This window comes from Phragmites australis, chromosome 10 (genome assembly GCF_958298935.1).
Source record: "Phragmites australis chromosome 10, lpPhrAust1.1, whole genome shotgun sequence".
In the NCBI taxonomy this organism is placed as follows: Eukaryota; Viridiplantae; Streptophyta; class Magnoliopsida; order Poales; family Poaceae; genus Phragmites; species Phragmites australis.
Window position 1 is genome coordinate 31,458,824 of NC_084930.1, and position 15,447 is coordinate 31,474,270.

At 38.6% G+C, this 15,447-nt stretch overlaps 1 protein-coding gene across 1 annotated transcript; it reads right to left on the reverse strand.

Moving 5' to 3' along the window:
* Positions 1–1,661: 1,661 nt before the first annotated feature.
* Positions 1,662–10,987, reverse strand: LOC133930726 (AUGMIN subunit 3-like). Its single transcript, XM_062377447.1, has 19 exons — positions 10,694–10,987; positions 9,978–10,014; positions 9,507–9,610; positions 8,933–9,128; positions 8,683–8,749; positions 7,833–7,936; positions 7,502–7,586; positions 7,299–7,359; positions 6,284–6,415; positions 6,049–6,118; positions 5,177–5,234; positions 5,033–5,088; positions 3,811–3,963; positions 3,546–3,657; positions 3,326–3,467; positions 2,747–2,822; positions 2,559–2,654; positions 2,097–2,242; positions 1,662–2,012 (listed from the first exon to the last, which is right to left on the reverse strand). The coding sequence occupies exons 1-18, from the start codon at positions 10,867–10,869 to the stop codon at positions 2,114–2,116; spliced, it is 1,854 nt and encodes a 617-aa protein (XP_062233431.1). The 5' UTR covers positions 10,870–10,987; the 3' UTR covers positions 1,662–2,012; positions 2,097–2,113.
* Positions 10,988–15,447: the final 4,460 nt, after the last annotated feature.

A 15,447-nucleotide genomic window follows, 5' to 3' on the forward strand; every position in this document is an offset into this window, starting at 1 on the left:
GAGTTGAGAAATGTGCTAAATATCCTAGATGCTCACAATGTGGCTTGATGTGTTGCATACAATTTATTGTTTTAGTTTAGTAGCTTTGATAACTAGAAGTTTGCGAAAATCTTCTTTTAAGTGCTATTTTCAAAAGGATTTGATTCTTTGATCTTATGATCATGTTTTCAAAAAGATATTATTGTTTGTTAGCTGATCACAAGTGGTAAAAGTCTCTTATGTGTCCAACTCTCAAATCTCTTGAAATTTGGATTGAATCTCAACTCAAAATCTGTCTCTGTCATCTTTCAGAACCCGAAAGTTCTGGCCTCAACCTAGAAGTTCTGGATTCTTGAAGTCCCGAGCTCTCCAGCTGTCTCTATCGAGTTGATAGAAGCCAAAAGTTACAGGTTCACCCCGAAAGTTCCAGATTCTGTCAGTTCACCCGGAAGCTTTAAGTTCTCCTCTGGGTGACCTCTCTCGGTTTCTATCTCTGCCTCAACTCGGAGGTTCTGGGTCCCACCCAAAGGTTTCGGGTTCTGGGATCTTTAACCCTTACCCGAGAGATAACCCTTGCCTCCACCCCTCATTTGTTTATTTTCTCTCCACCGGTTCTCCTCTCTCTACCAAGAGCACCCCATCGAAGATCCTCGTGTTTCTCCATCGAAATCTCAAGATCTTCACCCAAGGTATCCCTCCCTAGGTCGAAAACTCCAAGCAATCCTCCAAATCGACTCCGGTTCAATAGGTGTTCCTCAAGTTACATCTCAAAACTGTTTTTCCCAATCTCTCAATGCAAAGCTTTAGAGTCGATTCCCTTTAGTATTTTGGTTCCTTATCTATTCTAGAATCATGTTCCTTAAGGGTTTGAAATTCCGTTGGTTAAATTCCTCAAACCCTTAAATCCTGCCCATACTCTGGCAACTCGGAGGTTCCGGGTTGAACCCAGAAGTTCTGGGTTGGCCAGTAACTGTCATCAAGATCATGTTTCTCAATTCCAATTCTTGTTCCATCTTTTCCCTATCTCAAACTTGCCATTCTTATATATCTCATGACCGTGTGAGATGGGGTGCAAAAGATTTGTTTATCAATCTTACCAAATAAGAGCAAAGGCTCTACATGATCCCCTAGTTGAAGCATCAAGCGATTCAGAAGGGAATAACAATAGCAGTGATGATGGTAGTGAGCATGCGCAGCATGGGGCCCATAAGGCTATTTGGAAAGTTTCACTGTCTTGGTCTGGCGGTATTCACATTAACGAGATGGCTCAAACCGTCAATGTGGGTTATGATAGTACTTTGCCACTAGAAGGGGAAAAGGTGCAGGCAGAGAAAAAGGAAAGGTAGTAGCTTCTAGCTCTCGAGCTCAAGTTAAAGAGATGGAAGAGGATATGAGAGAACAAGAAGAAAGGATTGTGTTGTCACCCTTAATCTTCACAAACCTTACCATGAAGGTATGCTAAGCAGATCATGCTTCGGCACAGACCATGCAAAGAAGCTCGAGCTGAGCAGATCGGGAGATTCTGTTGCTGCGCTGCACCAGTCTGCGTAACGAAAATCCCTCTATCGTTTCATCGACCGTGTTCAGCCGGCTGTGCTTCACTGGGTTATGATAGAATAGACATCACAAAATTTCCAGCAACGTGCTCAGACAATCCATCGTACAGCACTGTACACCCCTGCAAGTGAAAATCGATTCAATTTATCCAAACAAGTATCGTTGTTTTTTCTTTTGACACCGCAACTGTACTGCAACAACAACCCACTCTGAAGCTATCATACAAAAAAGGGCTTCGTGGTCTCAAGTATATTTTACAACATACATAACGATATACATATCACAACACCGCCGCCATTTCTTTGCTGGCTGAAGGACCTAGAACCTAAATATCCAAACTGCCTGATGGTTTCTGATGTTCCATACTGGCTCTGCACGTCACCTAACTTTGTGTTGGAGCAAGCAAACTTTACACGAAATAATATCGCCACACGCAGGAACCACAGACTCGGCAATTGCTTTACATTAAGCGAGACCTGGCACACAAAAGGCCTTTGTCAAAGAGTTTAGAAAATGAGGTGTGTATAAGGGAAGGAAAGGGATTAGTCATACACACTTACCAGCCTACACAAGGAGCCTATTCCTGGAGAGCTTTCACACGGGAGGTCAGCTCTCTGACTTGATTCTTGAGGCGCTCGGGGTTGCAGAAGAAATCAACAAATATTTGCCTCTCCCTCCCCACCTCATGGGCACGATTTTCAAAGATCTGCAAATTATGTTGCAGTTACAAAGTCTTTTGAAGAACATGGAAAGAGAAAGGCGACCGAGGCTACGATTCTTTAAAATAAAATTCTTGTAAAGTTCCTTGCCTACTGATAATTGATGACAGTCAGAAGCCATAAGTTCTGCCCAAGTTGTATTGGATAAAAGAAACTAATTTCCTAGAGTGTTATCTAGCTTGCAGAAAATTTCAAATAAATGCAAAGATAATAGGAAACCAATTTCCTAGACTGTTATCTAGCTTGTAGAATTTTCTGATAAATGCAAAGATAATAGAACAAGCATATCAACAAGGAAACCACCTTTATCTTTTGGGTGCGAGCCTTGGTTACTTCTTCCACAGAAACTTCAACTTGAGCATTTGCATTTTCGATATCGTCAAGCGATCGCATCAGTGGCTATAAGAAGAACATGGATTTAGTACAAGGTTCATGGATGTGCTGAAAGGAGATCCAAGAAACATCGCAATCTGAGGGATCAAAGAATGTACCCAAGGTGTCAATATTGGTTCTGCAGTTGTTGAAGACGCAAATAGAAGCTGTTCAACTGTTTGAATCAGAGTGCATCTGCAAGACACCAAGAGTGGAAGAGAGTGAAATGACTTGATTTGATACATACTGGATATATATTGGTATACTAAATAGTGAATTTGCAGATTACAACAGAATATTGAATAACCTGGTTGATAAAGTTTCGTAAAGGGCTTATAGGGAGAAGTTCAGCATGTTCAGTTGCATCGATACTAATGTGATGTTTCCAGGTTGAAATCTTATTTATGTTTATGAAAAGTAGACGAGGCAACATTTTCGCATGTATAGGCAAAATCAAGCTGACTAACACACCTAGAATCATGGGCACGGAACTACCATTGAGAGTTTGGCTGCATACTAGAAAAATACCAACACGGTTTGCTGGACATATGAGGTCAAATTTATTGTTTATATGTGGGTAGGTTTGTACACAGCGGAATAAGCATTAAAAAGAAGCATCTGAAATGTTGATTTTATCTATTTTAGGCAGGAAATAAGGTAAAGGAAACCAATTATTAGACAGTGCTTTGTTAACTTACAGCTCATTGATGCATCTTTTCCTGTCAGCCGGAAGGGTATTCTCAAGTTCAGACTGAAGAGAAAGCAAGTCAGATTGAAGTGCTGATATCTGCTGAACTAATGCATGTGCTGACATGTATGTTGACACCGTTGCTTGGACATCTACAGAAACGATAAGCAACATTAAGAATACATGAATTAAATTTTCAAACAGCTAACTTATTAGAGTTGTCTGCTTACTTGAGTGAATACATAGGAGATCTCGCACTGCATGAAGGAAAGTATCACGGTCATCGATTGCTCCTTGTTCACGTACTTCAGATGCAGCTTGAATCAATGAATTATAATGGCCCTAAGCGCATTAACACAAAGAAAATTAAGAATATCTTAAGGAGTACATTAACAAAAGAAACAAGATTACTGAAGACAACATGGATGGCATGTAAATGAAGACATTGAAGAAGTGAGAACAAAAAGCAGGTTCACAACAACGGAGATTGCTTACCAGACGGGTATTGACTGCTGAGAGGTAGCTCTGTAACTCAGATTCTATTACTCTAAGCAATGAGTAAGCGCTAGCTATATTCTTCCTTTCAAGTTGGCAAGCAATCTTCAGAAACTGATGTCTGGCAAGCTGATTAACCAAGTGATTGATAAACTGCAAAATGAATAAAGTGCCAGGAAGATCAGAAGAAAAACAAAAGACACAGATAAATACATAATACTAAAACCACAGATGTAGCTTAATGTTATGAGAAAAAAACCATTCCTGGTTGAAGATCAATCTTCAACAAGCGTGTATAATAGCAACACACTGGCATTTCATGAATCAGTAAACCACCTTCTGCAAGTATAAACCCAATGAAGTGGAAGCAACTGGCTTTTCTCATGCATACTACCAATTAAATCCAGAAAACAGCGACGAAAAACTGGGTAATTGCCGCCTTGGTTCTTTGATGCCAATGTGCAATTGCCTTAGATATCCTCCAATTCTTTGAAAGGCAAAGACAAAATAAGCGGAATATACCATTTAGGAAAAAAGTCCATTTTACTACCCCCAACTATTTGGATTGTCTGCTTACCCCCCCCCCCCCCCAATACAAAATTTTGACTTATTTAACTCCCCCGAACTATTTAAATTGATCCAATTTGCCCCCTAATGAAATTTGTCTTTTTTGTTTCTCCTGTACAAGTTGTGTTATAAGTTCAAATTTTGTGGGGTGAGATCTAACACCATACCCTATGTTACAAAAATATATCAGTTTTTTGTGTGATTATTTTCATATGTTGGAAGCATTTGATACGAGTTCAATCGTTGAGATATGACAATGCATGAAAATTAATCATGAAAAATTATTTTAAGTATTTTTCTAACATAGGCTATAATCTCATATATCACTGCACAAAATTTGAACTTAAATCAACTTGTACAAGGACAAACAAAAAAGACAGAATTCATTATGGGGTGAGTTGACCCAGTTTAAATAGTTTGGGGACTAAAAACGAGCCGAAATTTTGTCAAGGGGGTCAAGCGAACAAAGTGAATTGTTCAGGGTAGTAAAATAAACTTTTTCCTAATAGTTACACAACTTGATGAGATCTGATTAAGCATCGAAAGGGCATCCTACTTTATATATTAGAGAGGATAGGATACCACCAATAAGAAAATAGAAAAACATAAGACACATAAAAGATGTCACCTGTATACAATATGAGAACGTGCTTACCGTTTTTTGCCTGTTAATGTAGTATTCCTGGCGCATGACTTTTAAATCATAATCACCTAAATATTTGAGAGTTAAGAAGAATGTTAAGAAAACAATATAACAAAACTTTGTAGAACAACGAAAAATAAAATTCTTTGTACAAACCTTGCAAGATATATGTGCCTTGGAGTTGAGCAAGTTCTGAACAGAGGCATGGTATTGTCTGGAGGGGCGAACAAGTGAATAGATGGAAGAAGTAAGATTGTGCCGTGAAACAAAAAATCATGTGCTAAAACAAGAAGAACTGGTACACTTCAGTAAGAATTATTATTGACATCTTATCCTCTAAAACCTAAAAGAATCTTGCAAATGGTGTGATGGTGTTTCAGAAAAAAATATTAATAATACATTATTAATAGATTACAAGAGGCAACAAAAATATTATGGAACCAAATCAATTTGCCACTCTCTGCTGATTAACATCTTGTTAAACTCCATAGAGAGATAACTATTTGACAAGGGTCAATTTTCTTTTTACCATCAAAATGGAGCCTAATCTTCCTTCTGGCACCAAATAATTTTGTTTCTCTCTTCTACCACTATTCCGTCAGATCGTTTTTTCCTTTTGCCATTGCTGTGCAATCAGAGCGTTTTGGCCATTTTCTGGAGAGGGGCTGGTTTTAGGACGAGAATACCCCTCTCCTAAAACCAAGCCAAGCCCGAGCCCAGTGGCAGCGAGTCAGGGGTATTCGCGTCCTAAAACCAGCCCGGTCAAAGCGCTCTGACTGCACGGTGATGGCAAAAGGAAAAAACGGTCTGGCAGAATAGTGGAGAAAGTTGACCCATTCGACAAATATATCTACGCATCCTGCTGTCGATTATGTGGTATGCTCGGAAGTCAAATATTCTGAAGGAGTGTAACGTTGCATGGTAGTTTTATTTCAGTAAAACCAAACTTAAACCTGACTCTTGAGCTACTAATTTTATAACCTGGAGATGAAATATATTTCTAAAGATAAGACTGTTTCTCTACATACCTCAGATACAAAAGCTCGCACCTTTTGAGAAAATGTTGAGAGTTCTCCAGCAAGCTCAGAACTTTTTCTCCTGAAGAGAAATAACACAGAAATAAGAGGTAACAGATATAAGATAAATCTTTGTTTCTGCTCCAGAATCCAGATATTTCGTCACAGTTATGGATATAGTTATGTATGCGGTACAAAGCTGGAAAACTGATAGATCCATAATCAATAATCATAACATAACATATACCTAAGTGAATGGATGTCCCTATGTATATGAGCCTCATCGGATGATACTTGTGATTTTAATACTGAGAGTATTGCCTGTTGTTTAGCATTCTCAACTTGTGCTTCAATCCATTGTCTTTCACTGGTAGCAAATCTGTCATCAAAACAGTGTAATCCTTAGACTACATTCAACAATGGCTAAAAATAGTAAGGGTCTGTTTGGCAGAGCTTCCAGAGCAGTTTTTCAGTTGGAATCAGGAGGAGCTCTGCCAAACAGCAACTTTCAATTTTTAGCTCCTTGAGTGATTCTCTGAAATGAACTAGAAGCTGAAGAACTGAAAAAAACAGTTTTCACTGATTCACTTTTCGCACAGAATCACTTCCTCCATGTATTTTATTCTAAACAATCACTTTCAGTCACAGAATCACGACCCCCAGAGAATCATTCTCCGCGGAAAATTTGAATCAGAGAGAGCTCTACCAAATAAGCTCTAACAAAACTGAAAACTAGATTTATATAGACATCTAAGTGGTCAACGAACAGAATATGATGCCAAAATTTACATAACAAATAACTCAATAAAGTGATGACAAATAAGAGATCACAACACAAAAGAAGAATTTAAATACTGAATCAGCTAGCCATATCAATATGGTATGGTTGAATCATTGAGGGGATGAATCGGATGCAGACCTATTTTTGGGTGCAAAGAGCCAAAGATGCAAACTTCTATGTGGATCATTAGATGATGTATAGATGATTCAGTAGGTCATGAATCATAAGGTGCGAATCGTCATAATCTATTCTCCAATAATTAGGAGATTACATAAGTTCTACATCCACAGGCCCCCAAAATATCATGGATCTTATCTATCCATATCTTATATAATGATCCATATGAAGAGTTAGCATGTTTGCACCTAGGGAGTTTTATTTGATGATGAAATGCATCATGCAAGAAGATTGCTAGCAATTATCATGAGTGATAAATGCAGATAGAAAGGCTAAGGCGAGTTATCAAGCCAAAGCTAATTACATAGAACGAAGTCGTTGCAACTCAGCCACACGTTGGTGATGATGAGATTTTTCAGAATCTCCTGCATAACGACAACATAACAGTTACAATTAGTTTATCACAAATCACAACCGTTCCAGTGTTAGAATCATTCTCTTTTATGAGTTTAACTATTCCTCCATGAAAAATCAATTACAAAGAATTTAATGCAGAAGCAATTTTACCTCTTATCAAGCAATTAGTGATGTCATCAAGACTAACCCAGGAACATTTGGATTTCCCCTCCTCTGCAACAAGTCGAAATGGTCCCTGATAACATAACAAATATTTAATAAATAAGAAGTCAAAGTAAGGAGAAGTCATATGGTACTCAAAGATTACAGAAAGTAAAATTGTGCCAGAGATACACAACTGTACAAAACATTACTCTGGGAATTTTTAAAGGTACAATACAAGTTCCCAAATCTGCCAGGTTACATGGTACTGACTTGTCATAGCTTCTCCAATCAGCCAGTAAGTTAATTGAAAATAATGTGACGGTCACACATAGTTTACCTTCTCAAATTGCTTTGAGAACCACCGATTCAGCTCTTTTGTGCAAGCCAAGTCGCCAACAGCATAAGGGTGGAAATCCGAATATGCCAAGTATATACTATCCTCTGCACACCATGAATTACAAATAAATTATAGAATACTTTATTGGATACAGCACGATGTCTATTGAATTTTCAGTATTATTGGGTCTGTTTGGTTGTCGAACCAAAAAAGCCTGACCAAATATTGGCCATGGCCAAATTCAGGGCAGGGTCAAATTCAAGGTAAAAAAGTAGTGTTTTGTTTGTAGTTAAGCCAAAGTTAGACCTCTGCCAAAGACGAAGGTAAAATTGGTGTTTGGATTGCTGTCAGGTCAAAATATTTCAAAACAGTGAGCATGACATGTAGGTTCACATGTTATTAATTTTTTAGTATTAAAATATATCCAAATAGGGTCTTATTTTATAGATTAAATCGTAAGGAATACAATGGTACGAACGGATTTGTAATCGGATGTACAGTTTAGCAAATATTGTCATTAGAAACTTGATAATACTAAAAGCAATGCATTAAATGCACCATTCACGAGGCGACATGTGGCCATGGCTGCCCATGCGGCCAAGCCAAAATCGCGGCGCACAAATCGGCCGCCCGGAAAACGCCCTGCTTCAATGTTGACTGTAGATGGGCAGCCAAATTTCTTTTAGGCGCAGCCAAATTTTGTTCCCAAACCAAACGCAAGCCAAATGAATGGGGCACGGCCAAATTTGGGCTGGGCACGTCAAGGCCAAGAACCAAACACGCCCATTAAGCGATGAAGAAACAAACAGAACAATAGGCATGCCCATTTGTCTCTAGGTAAAGAGCATACCATCCCCTGAATGATAATGGGCCAGTTCCTGGGAAGTAGCAGTAATTCTTCCAAGAACTGCATTCACCTGAAAGATAGAAAAGACACCAAATCAAACGTTAAAAAAATTTGCATGGTTGAGGTTAAATCATAATAGAAAATAGGGCCTTATTGTCTGTGCTATTTGCAAGCCAAAAATCCAATCTGATGTTGAAGTATGGTAATTGCATGAAATAAAATATTTTTCAAACTGCAACGGATTGGGTTATACCTCTAAGTTTCTCGAGGAAAGGATCTCATCTAACGATATTAGTTGTCCACTAACTGCAGACATAGCAGACAAACGTGCCCTTCTACCTTGAATAAGAGTAGAAGCTTGCCCTGCAAGCAAATCAAACTGTGCTTGCTGCCGTGCAAGCTGCTTCTGTAACTCAAAAACTTCGGCTCTATATGCTAGTTTTGCTTCGCTGCAAGCAGAAAAACGAAAGGACCCTGTCAAGAAAAGTGCTTATAAAAGGCTAAGAAGAAATGTTTTAATTGTGCAATTTGAAGCTTGACCTAACTAGCATTTGGCTGCACTCGGTTTACATAGGAATGTTAAATAAAAAGCAAAAGTTCAAGCAGATAACAGCAATTTTAATTCGCTTTTACAACGTTTTATACATGTTGAGTCAAAACCAGTTCCAATTGGTTGCATGAACTCCTGTCCTACCCTCAACTTTCAGGAACCAGTTCCCACTAGGATTTGGACCCATGACTATAAACTACATCAATGTGAATGTAGCAATAATTCAATATACGAACATACTATATAGTTTATAAAAATGGAAGTTCCAAGCATATACCGAATATCAAGAATTGTTTCTTCTGATCCAAACACAGCCTCTTGGTTATCTTTCTTGTTTGAAAAGGCTGAAATACTATCAAATGCAGAGTCCAAATCCTCACCCTGAGAAAATGATACAGGAAAGTAGGGCACCATAAGCGTTTTGAGGTCTGACAGAAATAAATGTCTATAATACAAAAAAGGCAGTTGCCTGGGGGTTTCAGTCTTTCAGATCTTGGTTGGGAATGGATCAGTTCCCTGGTGCTGACCATCCACCATGAACTGACTAATTTTCAGTCCTTCCCCAGAGAATATAGTGTATTTTTTAATATGCTATTTGACCACAAAATGGAAATTTTGTAGCATATTTCCGGTAATTTGGAATCCCACTTGCGATAACAGTTAAACGAAGCACCTTAAGATATCATATATTCTTAAATTGTGTTGAAATGTTACATTTTCACATCACAGAATGGACTAGTAAATATACCTCTAGCAGTCTTCCCTCTTCCACGAGTTGCTCATACCTGCCAGCCAAAATCTATGGAGTCATGTGCAAAATAAGCAGCAGGCTAAAAACTTACATTTTCAAATTAGTTTGAAAATTAAAACATGACAACGAAACATTGGATAATTGGTCAAATGCCTATCTAGTGCACGATTAGTCAATAAGCGCACCACTGCAAGTAAAATTGTAAATTCAGAAGCATCACATGAATCAATACAGTAGGAAACCACTGCCCCACAGTCCAAACTGACACACTTTAACAAAATGCAGCTAACAATTAACCCACCCAAAAGCCGAAATCCAAATCGAAATTCATACCTTAATCAAACTGGGGCCAAAATCCACAACCAAATCCCCAAAAAAAACACAACATAACGCTGGCATATCCCACTAATCTCCAACACGTTCCCCTTAAGAGTCACAAACCGACCACTAGTACCCCAGTGCACCTAGTACCCCGAGCAATTAGGAGATTCCATTGCAGATGGCACCCCCAGCTTCCCAACCGAATCTCCGAACCACCAAACCCCGCTGTATCCTAGCATCAAACTCGACACCATCTCGCACAAGCACCACCAAAACGAGCGCATTCCAGAGAAGCCGCAGCAAGATCGACCTCAGCGACAATCCCCACCACCGCACACAGAAAAGGAAGAGCAACGAGGGGAGGGGAATGAAGAGGGTTCGAATTCTCTCACTGCGCGAGGTGGGACGGGGAGAGGACGTTGGAGGGGCGGAGGCAGGAGCAGATCCAAGCGAGCAGCGGGCGCGCCTCCTCGTACTGGAACGGCCACTCCAGCGCGTCCGCGTCCAGAGGGTCCTCCCCGTCGAACCCCAGCTCCGTCAGCACCGCGCACAGCGCCGCCCCGCTCATCCTCGACGCTCGGCGGTGGCTGTGCTGCTGGTGGGTGGGCGGCCGGCAGCGGCAGGTGTGGAGCGGGTGCTCTGCTCGGGCGTTGCGTGCGTTCGAAACCAGGCGAGCAAAGAAAAAATGATCTGTTGGGGAATGGGGTTTTGGAATTCTAACCGCTCGGCGCGTGCTATGGCCTATGGGCCTAAAGACATTCGGTTTCAAATCTTGCGACGGCTAAAACTTTTGGGCCCTACAAAGGCCCATACAAGAGAAGCAGGCCTTCTTGGAGGACCCATTGCTTATTGGGCCATATATAGGTGACTTTTTAGGTATGTTTAGTAGAGCTTGTGCTTATCTAAATTGTGAGAAAAGTGATTATGTAGTTGAAATTAATTCTATAATGACTCTCCAGAGTAAATTTTATGAAGAAAGTGATTTTGTGTGGAAAGTGAATCAGTAGAAATTACTTTTTTTATTAGTCTCATATTCGAAATACAAATTGTAGTATTTAAACTCACACAAAAACTCACATCACACATACACTCACCCCTATCCCCTATGCAAGCTAAGACCTACATCATATACTTTACACATGTGCTTGCCTAGAAGAGATGTCTCGGACTGTAGCACCCAGTGTGAGAGAGACCTAACCTGAGCTCTACTTGGGAGAGCAGGGGAACAAACCCCAGTGAGGCATGCAAGTCGATCAGGGATCGAACTTGAATGGGCCCTCTAAATGACTTGGGCTACTTTTTTCAGCTTTTAGAATCTAGTTCATTTAAGGGAATCACTTTCACGAATTCAGCTCGGAGAGTTACTTTGGAAGCTTTGTCAAACAAACCCTTATATGATATCAAGGCATGGAAACGCCATATGTAGCACGTCTGAAAAGAGCTTTCGAGTAGCGTGCTTTGATCTTGCATCCGAGGGCTAAGATGAAAGCTATTGCTTGAAGCACGAGCATGGAGTGGGTGAACCGAGACAGAGTGGGTGCATGACACATGCGGCTAAAGGATAGGTGTCACCAATGGCGAAGCTTAAATTGAAATGACACTGGTGCCACTTAACTATACATCTGATAATATACACAAATTTATACAATGGATATAGCATATTTCTAGTAAAAAAATTCTTCACCTTGATGTGAGTGCACCACCCAAGCTACATATAGCTTTGCCCCTGGGTGTCACCACCTGATTAGGGAGGTGGGTGGGAATCTATTTTGAGTCTCAAACTTCAAACGATTTTTCACTTAAATTGTAACTCTATTTTCAGATCTGTTTGAACTATAGCGTTGTTTAGAATAAATGCAACAAATGATATCTAATATGAATTTTTTTTTCTTTTTTAAATCCAACATTTAAAATACACTAGTTCAACATTTTTGTGAAAAATATTAAAATAATATACGAAAAAATTTGTACTGGTTTCGAAATTTTTTAGTCAAGTCTTTTACAATGTTTAAAGACACAAAAATATAAGCCTAATACATGATGATTAATCATAAACTAGTTCAACATTTTACTCGATTTTGAAATAGTATGAAAAAATATTAAACCTCGGTTTTGAAAAATGTTGAATCAAGTTTTTCAAAATGATGAAAGGCAAAAATCATAAACCTAGTCCATGGTGATTAATTACAAAGGATTTGAAAAAAAACCTGGAGTGATCTCTCCTGCGGGCTGGGTTGAGCTTTCCCACTTGCTGGGCCAATTATGGGCCTTCTCCATGCGTCTGATGGGCTGACCGACACGAAAGCAACTTTAAGAGTATGTGGCGGAGCTCATTTTAAGCAACTTTAAATTTTTGGAGCTGGGGTTGTTAGATAAATTAAGTGTCTTTGGTTGAGATATCTTGTTTTTATTTTAGATTAAAAATAGATATTTAAATCACTTTATTTTATTCTACAAGCTCTAAATTATATATAGATTCGGAATTGGAGTTTTGCTAAACAGAATCTGAGTATAAGAAGTCTTAGAGTTACTTACCAATTCGTGGTCTCATGGATTTACCCCTACTATGACTAGTATATTGCTTGTGTGTTGTAATGGTATCCAAATATCTTAAATGTATGTCCTGCTAATACGATATCATATCACTTAAAAAAAAGAATGTTGTATACAAATATACCTTAAAGATAACATACATTATAGAGATATTCTCAATTATTTTTCCATAAATAGAATTACAAACAAAATTTTAAATTGTTTTGTCTTCAATATTATAACATGAATATAAACAACAAAGTGTGCAGCCCGAATTGATGCTTCCATCATTTCTTAATGTGACAAGTATTTTGAGATTGCTCATAGCAGTTGCTCGCGAGAGGCAAAGTAGACCATGGGAGAAAACCGGATTAGGGAGGTAGATTCCAACATGTTCGTGACTTACGGCAACAAAATACAAAACGCTATTTGGTAACAAAACAGAGGTGAATCTCAAATGTTGTTGAGGCAAGCATTTATGAGCACAAATGATAAGGTTCGGACAAAATCGATTATTAAGCTCTCGCATTCAGATTTAGCATTAACATGGCTTCTTAAAAATAAAACAAAATTAAGATGGTTCGAGCATCATGTTAGTATTTGTTTCAGACTTATGAAAAAAGCATACCGTCATTATTATAGGACACCACACATGTAACGTCTTATTAGTGCCAGTTCAACAGTAATTGGCACTGAAGACGTATCAGTGCCGGTTCTTAAACTCCCGCGCGCGAACAATAGCTGAGGAGATAGTCACTGTCACTGATAGTCACTGTCAGTGCCAGTTCTTGGTTGAAAAACTTTTTAATTTGAGGTCATTTAAATGCTCAAACAATTATAATAAAGTTGCAGTAGTGGTTGATGACACCTCACATTAAATAATTTATAACTTTTTCACACGAAGTCGGATGGGGAAAAACTTTATATGAAAATTATAGCTCTCGATAAGATCTACAACTTCGTAGTTGATCACTTTTTTTATTTGAGATAATTTAGATATCTAAATAGCTATTCAAACGTTCGATCAAAAGATGTCAAAAGGATTTATGTTGCTACTATACTCACGAACGGACGATAGCTGAGATGGTTAGAGCGGTCATGTATGTGTACAGGCTGTGAGGTCTTAAATTCGAGTCTTAGTTGCTGTATACGAGCGAATATCATGTGACTTTGCGAATATTGGGCGCTGTCGGGTGGGCAGCCTCTGGTCGGGCACCTCTAGTCGTGAAAAAAAAATTGAAACTTTTTCCGGCCCGAAAAATGTTAAATCAAGACCGACTATCACGTTTGATAGCTCCAACCGACATTAATAGTAATTTTCAGTACTGGTTCCATACCCGGTACTGATAGTCAATGACTATCAGTACCGAGTAATTAGTGTCGGTTCAAAACTCGTCACTGATGATGATTTTGAACCGGCATTGATGAGGTATTTTGATGTAGTACTTTTTCTTGGTCGTTGCAAATAAATTCACTTCTCCTTCCAAATTCCTTCTTTTAGGCTTTGTTGTTTTTCTATAGTACGAAACAAATATGTTGAGAATTTTTAGGATAATAAGAACAGAAAGCACGAAAGTGTAATTGAGTTGGGATGTAATTGAACAGGAAAGATTGGGATGCAATTGAACAGGAAAGATCGTCGATCGTCGATTCATTCATAAAGTAAATATTAGCCACGGCTTGCTTATGTCAATTGGCTATATAGCCACAGTTACCTGAGTTGCTAGTACATTTTAGAATGAAGTGGCTATATAAAAGGCATCACATTACAGAATTGGAAATTCAAGAAATTAATAACTATATACTTTCTTTGCATTGTAAGCAACACAATAAATAATGTGCGCGACTGCAAAAATAAAATGGTTAAATCTAGCTACTGGTATACTGGGTATAACCAGGCCACTCTTTTAGCTCTAAGATATTTATGATGCAACGAATATGGAGGTTAAAGAAAAATATCTCACCAAGCAAATTGGACAAATTAGGATGTACTCATACTCCATAGTTTCAAAAATAGCCATTGTCAGTAGTGGCTGTGCTCCTACCAGGTCACATGAAAAATTCTTGAAGAATCCATTCATGAAGAACCCTCCAGGTTTATTAGCATCTGAATTATCATAGTTGAGATGGAAAGCACCCAGCTCTATCAGCCAAGGTGACTGCAACAGTTCGATATGCAAGCATAAGCTAAACTACATGATACACCAAAAAAAATACCTTTCTATAAATCTTTTAAGAAGGACGATCCTAATCTAGAAGAAAGAACAAAAGTGAGAAAAAAAGGAGTTGACAAAAAGGAAAAGAAAAAGTGGCACCCTAGAATATGCAATCAAACTGCATCAATTGTGACCAAAACTGGTACCTGTGTCAGTAGCAAAGAATGTCGACTTACAAAGTCGGAGCTACTTTTACTGCATCAATACATTATGGCGCCAATCATGCTCACTTAATGAAATAACTTCATATATCTTTGTATTAATAAAGAAGAAGGATTAATTCATGTGTTTACATGCATAAAACTTAACAGATAGAGAAGGCAGTGTAAGCATTTTGTTTCTCAAGGGTCATTACTTGCAAACTCTGTGATTCTCACATGCAAACTAAGGTAAAGTTC

Bases quoted from the DNA above. Each gene is read 5' to 3' on its own strand.
- LOC133930726 (XM_062377447.1), bottom strand. From the start codon at position 10,869: ATGAGCGGGGCGGCGCTGTGCGCGGTGCTGACGGAGCTGGGGTTCGAC. The intron at 8,750-8,932 runs GTATAACCCAAT...TCTATCTTTCAG, and splicing joins TTTCCTCGAGAAACTTAGAG to GTGAATGCAGTTCTTGGAAG. The intron at 2,243-2,558 runs GTGGTTTCCTTG...CATAATTTGCAG, and splicing joins CTCGCACCCAAAAGATAAAG to ATCTTTGAAAATCGTGCCCA.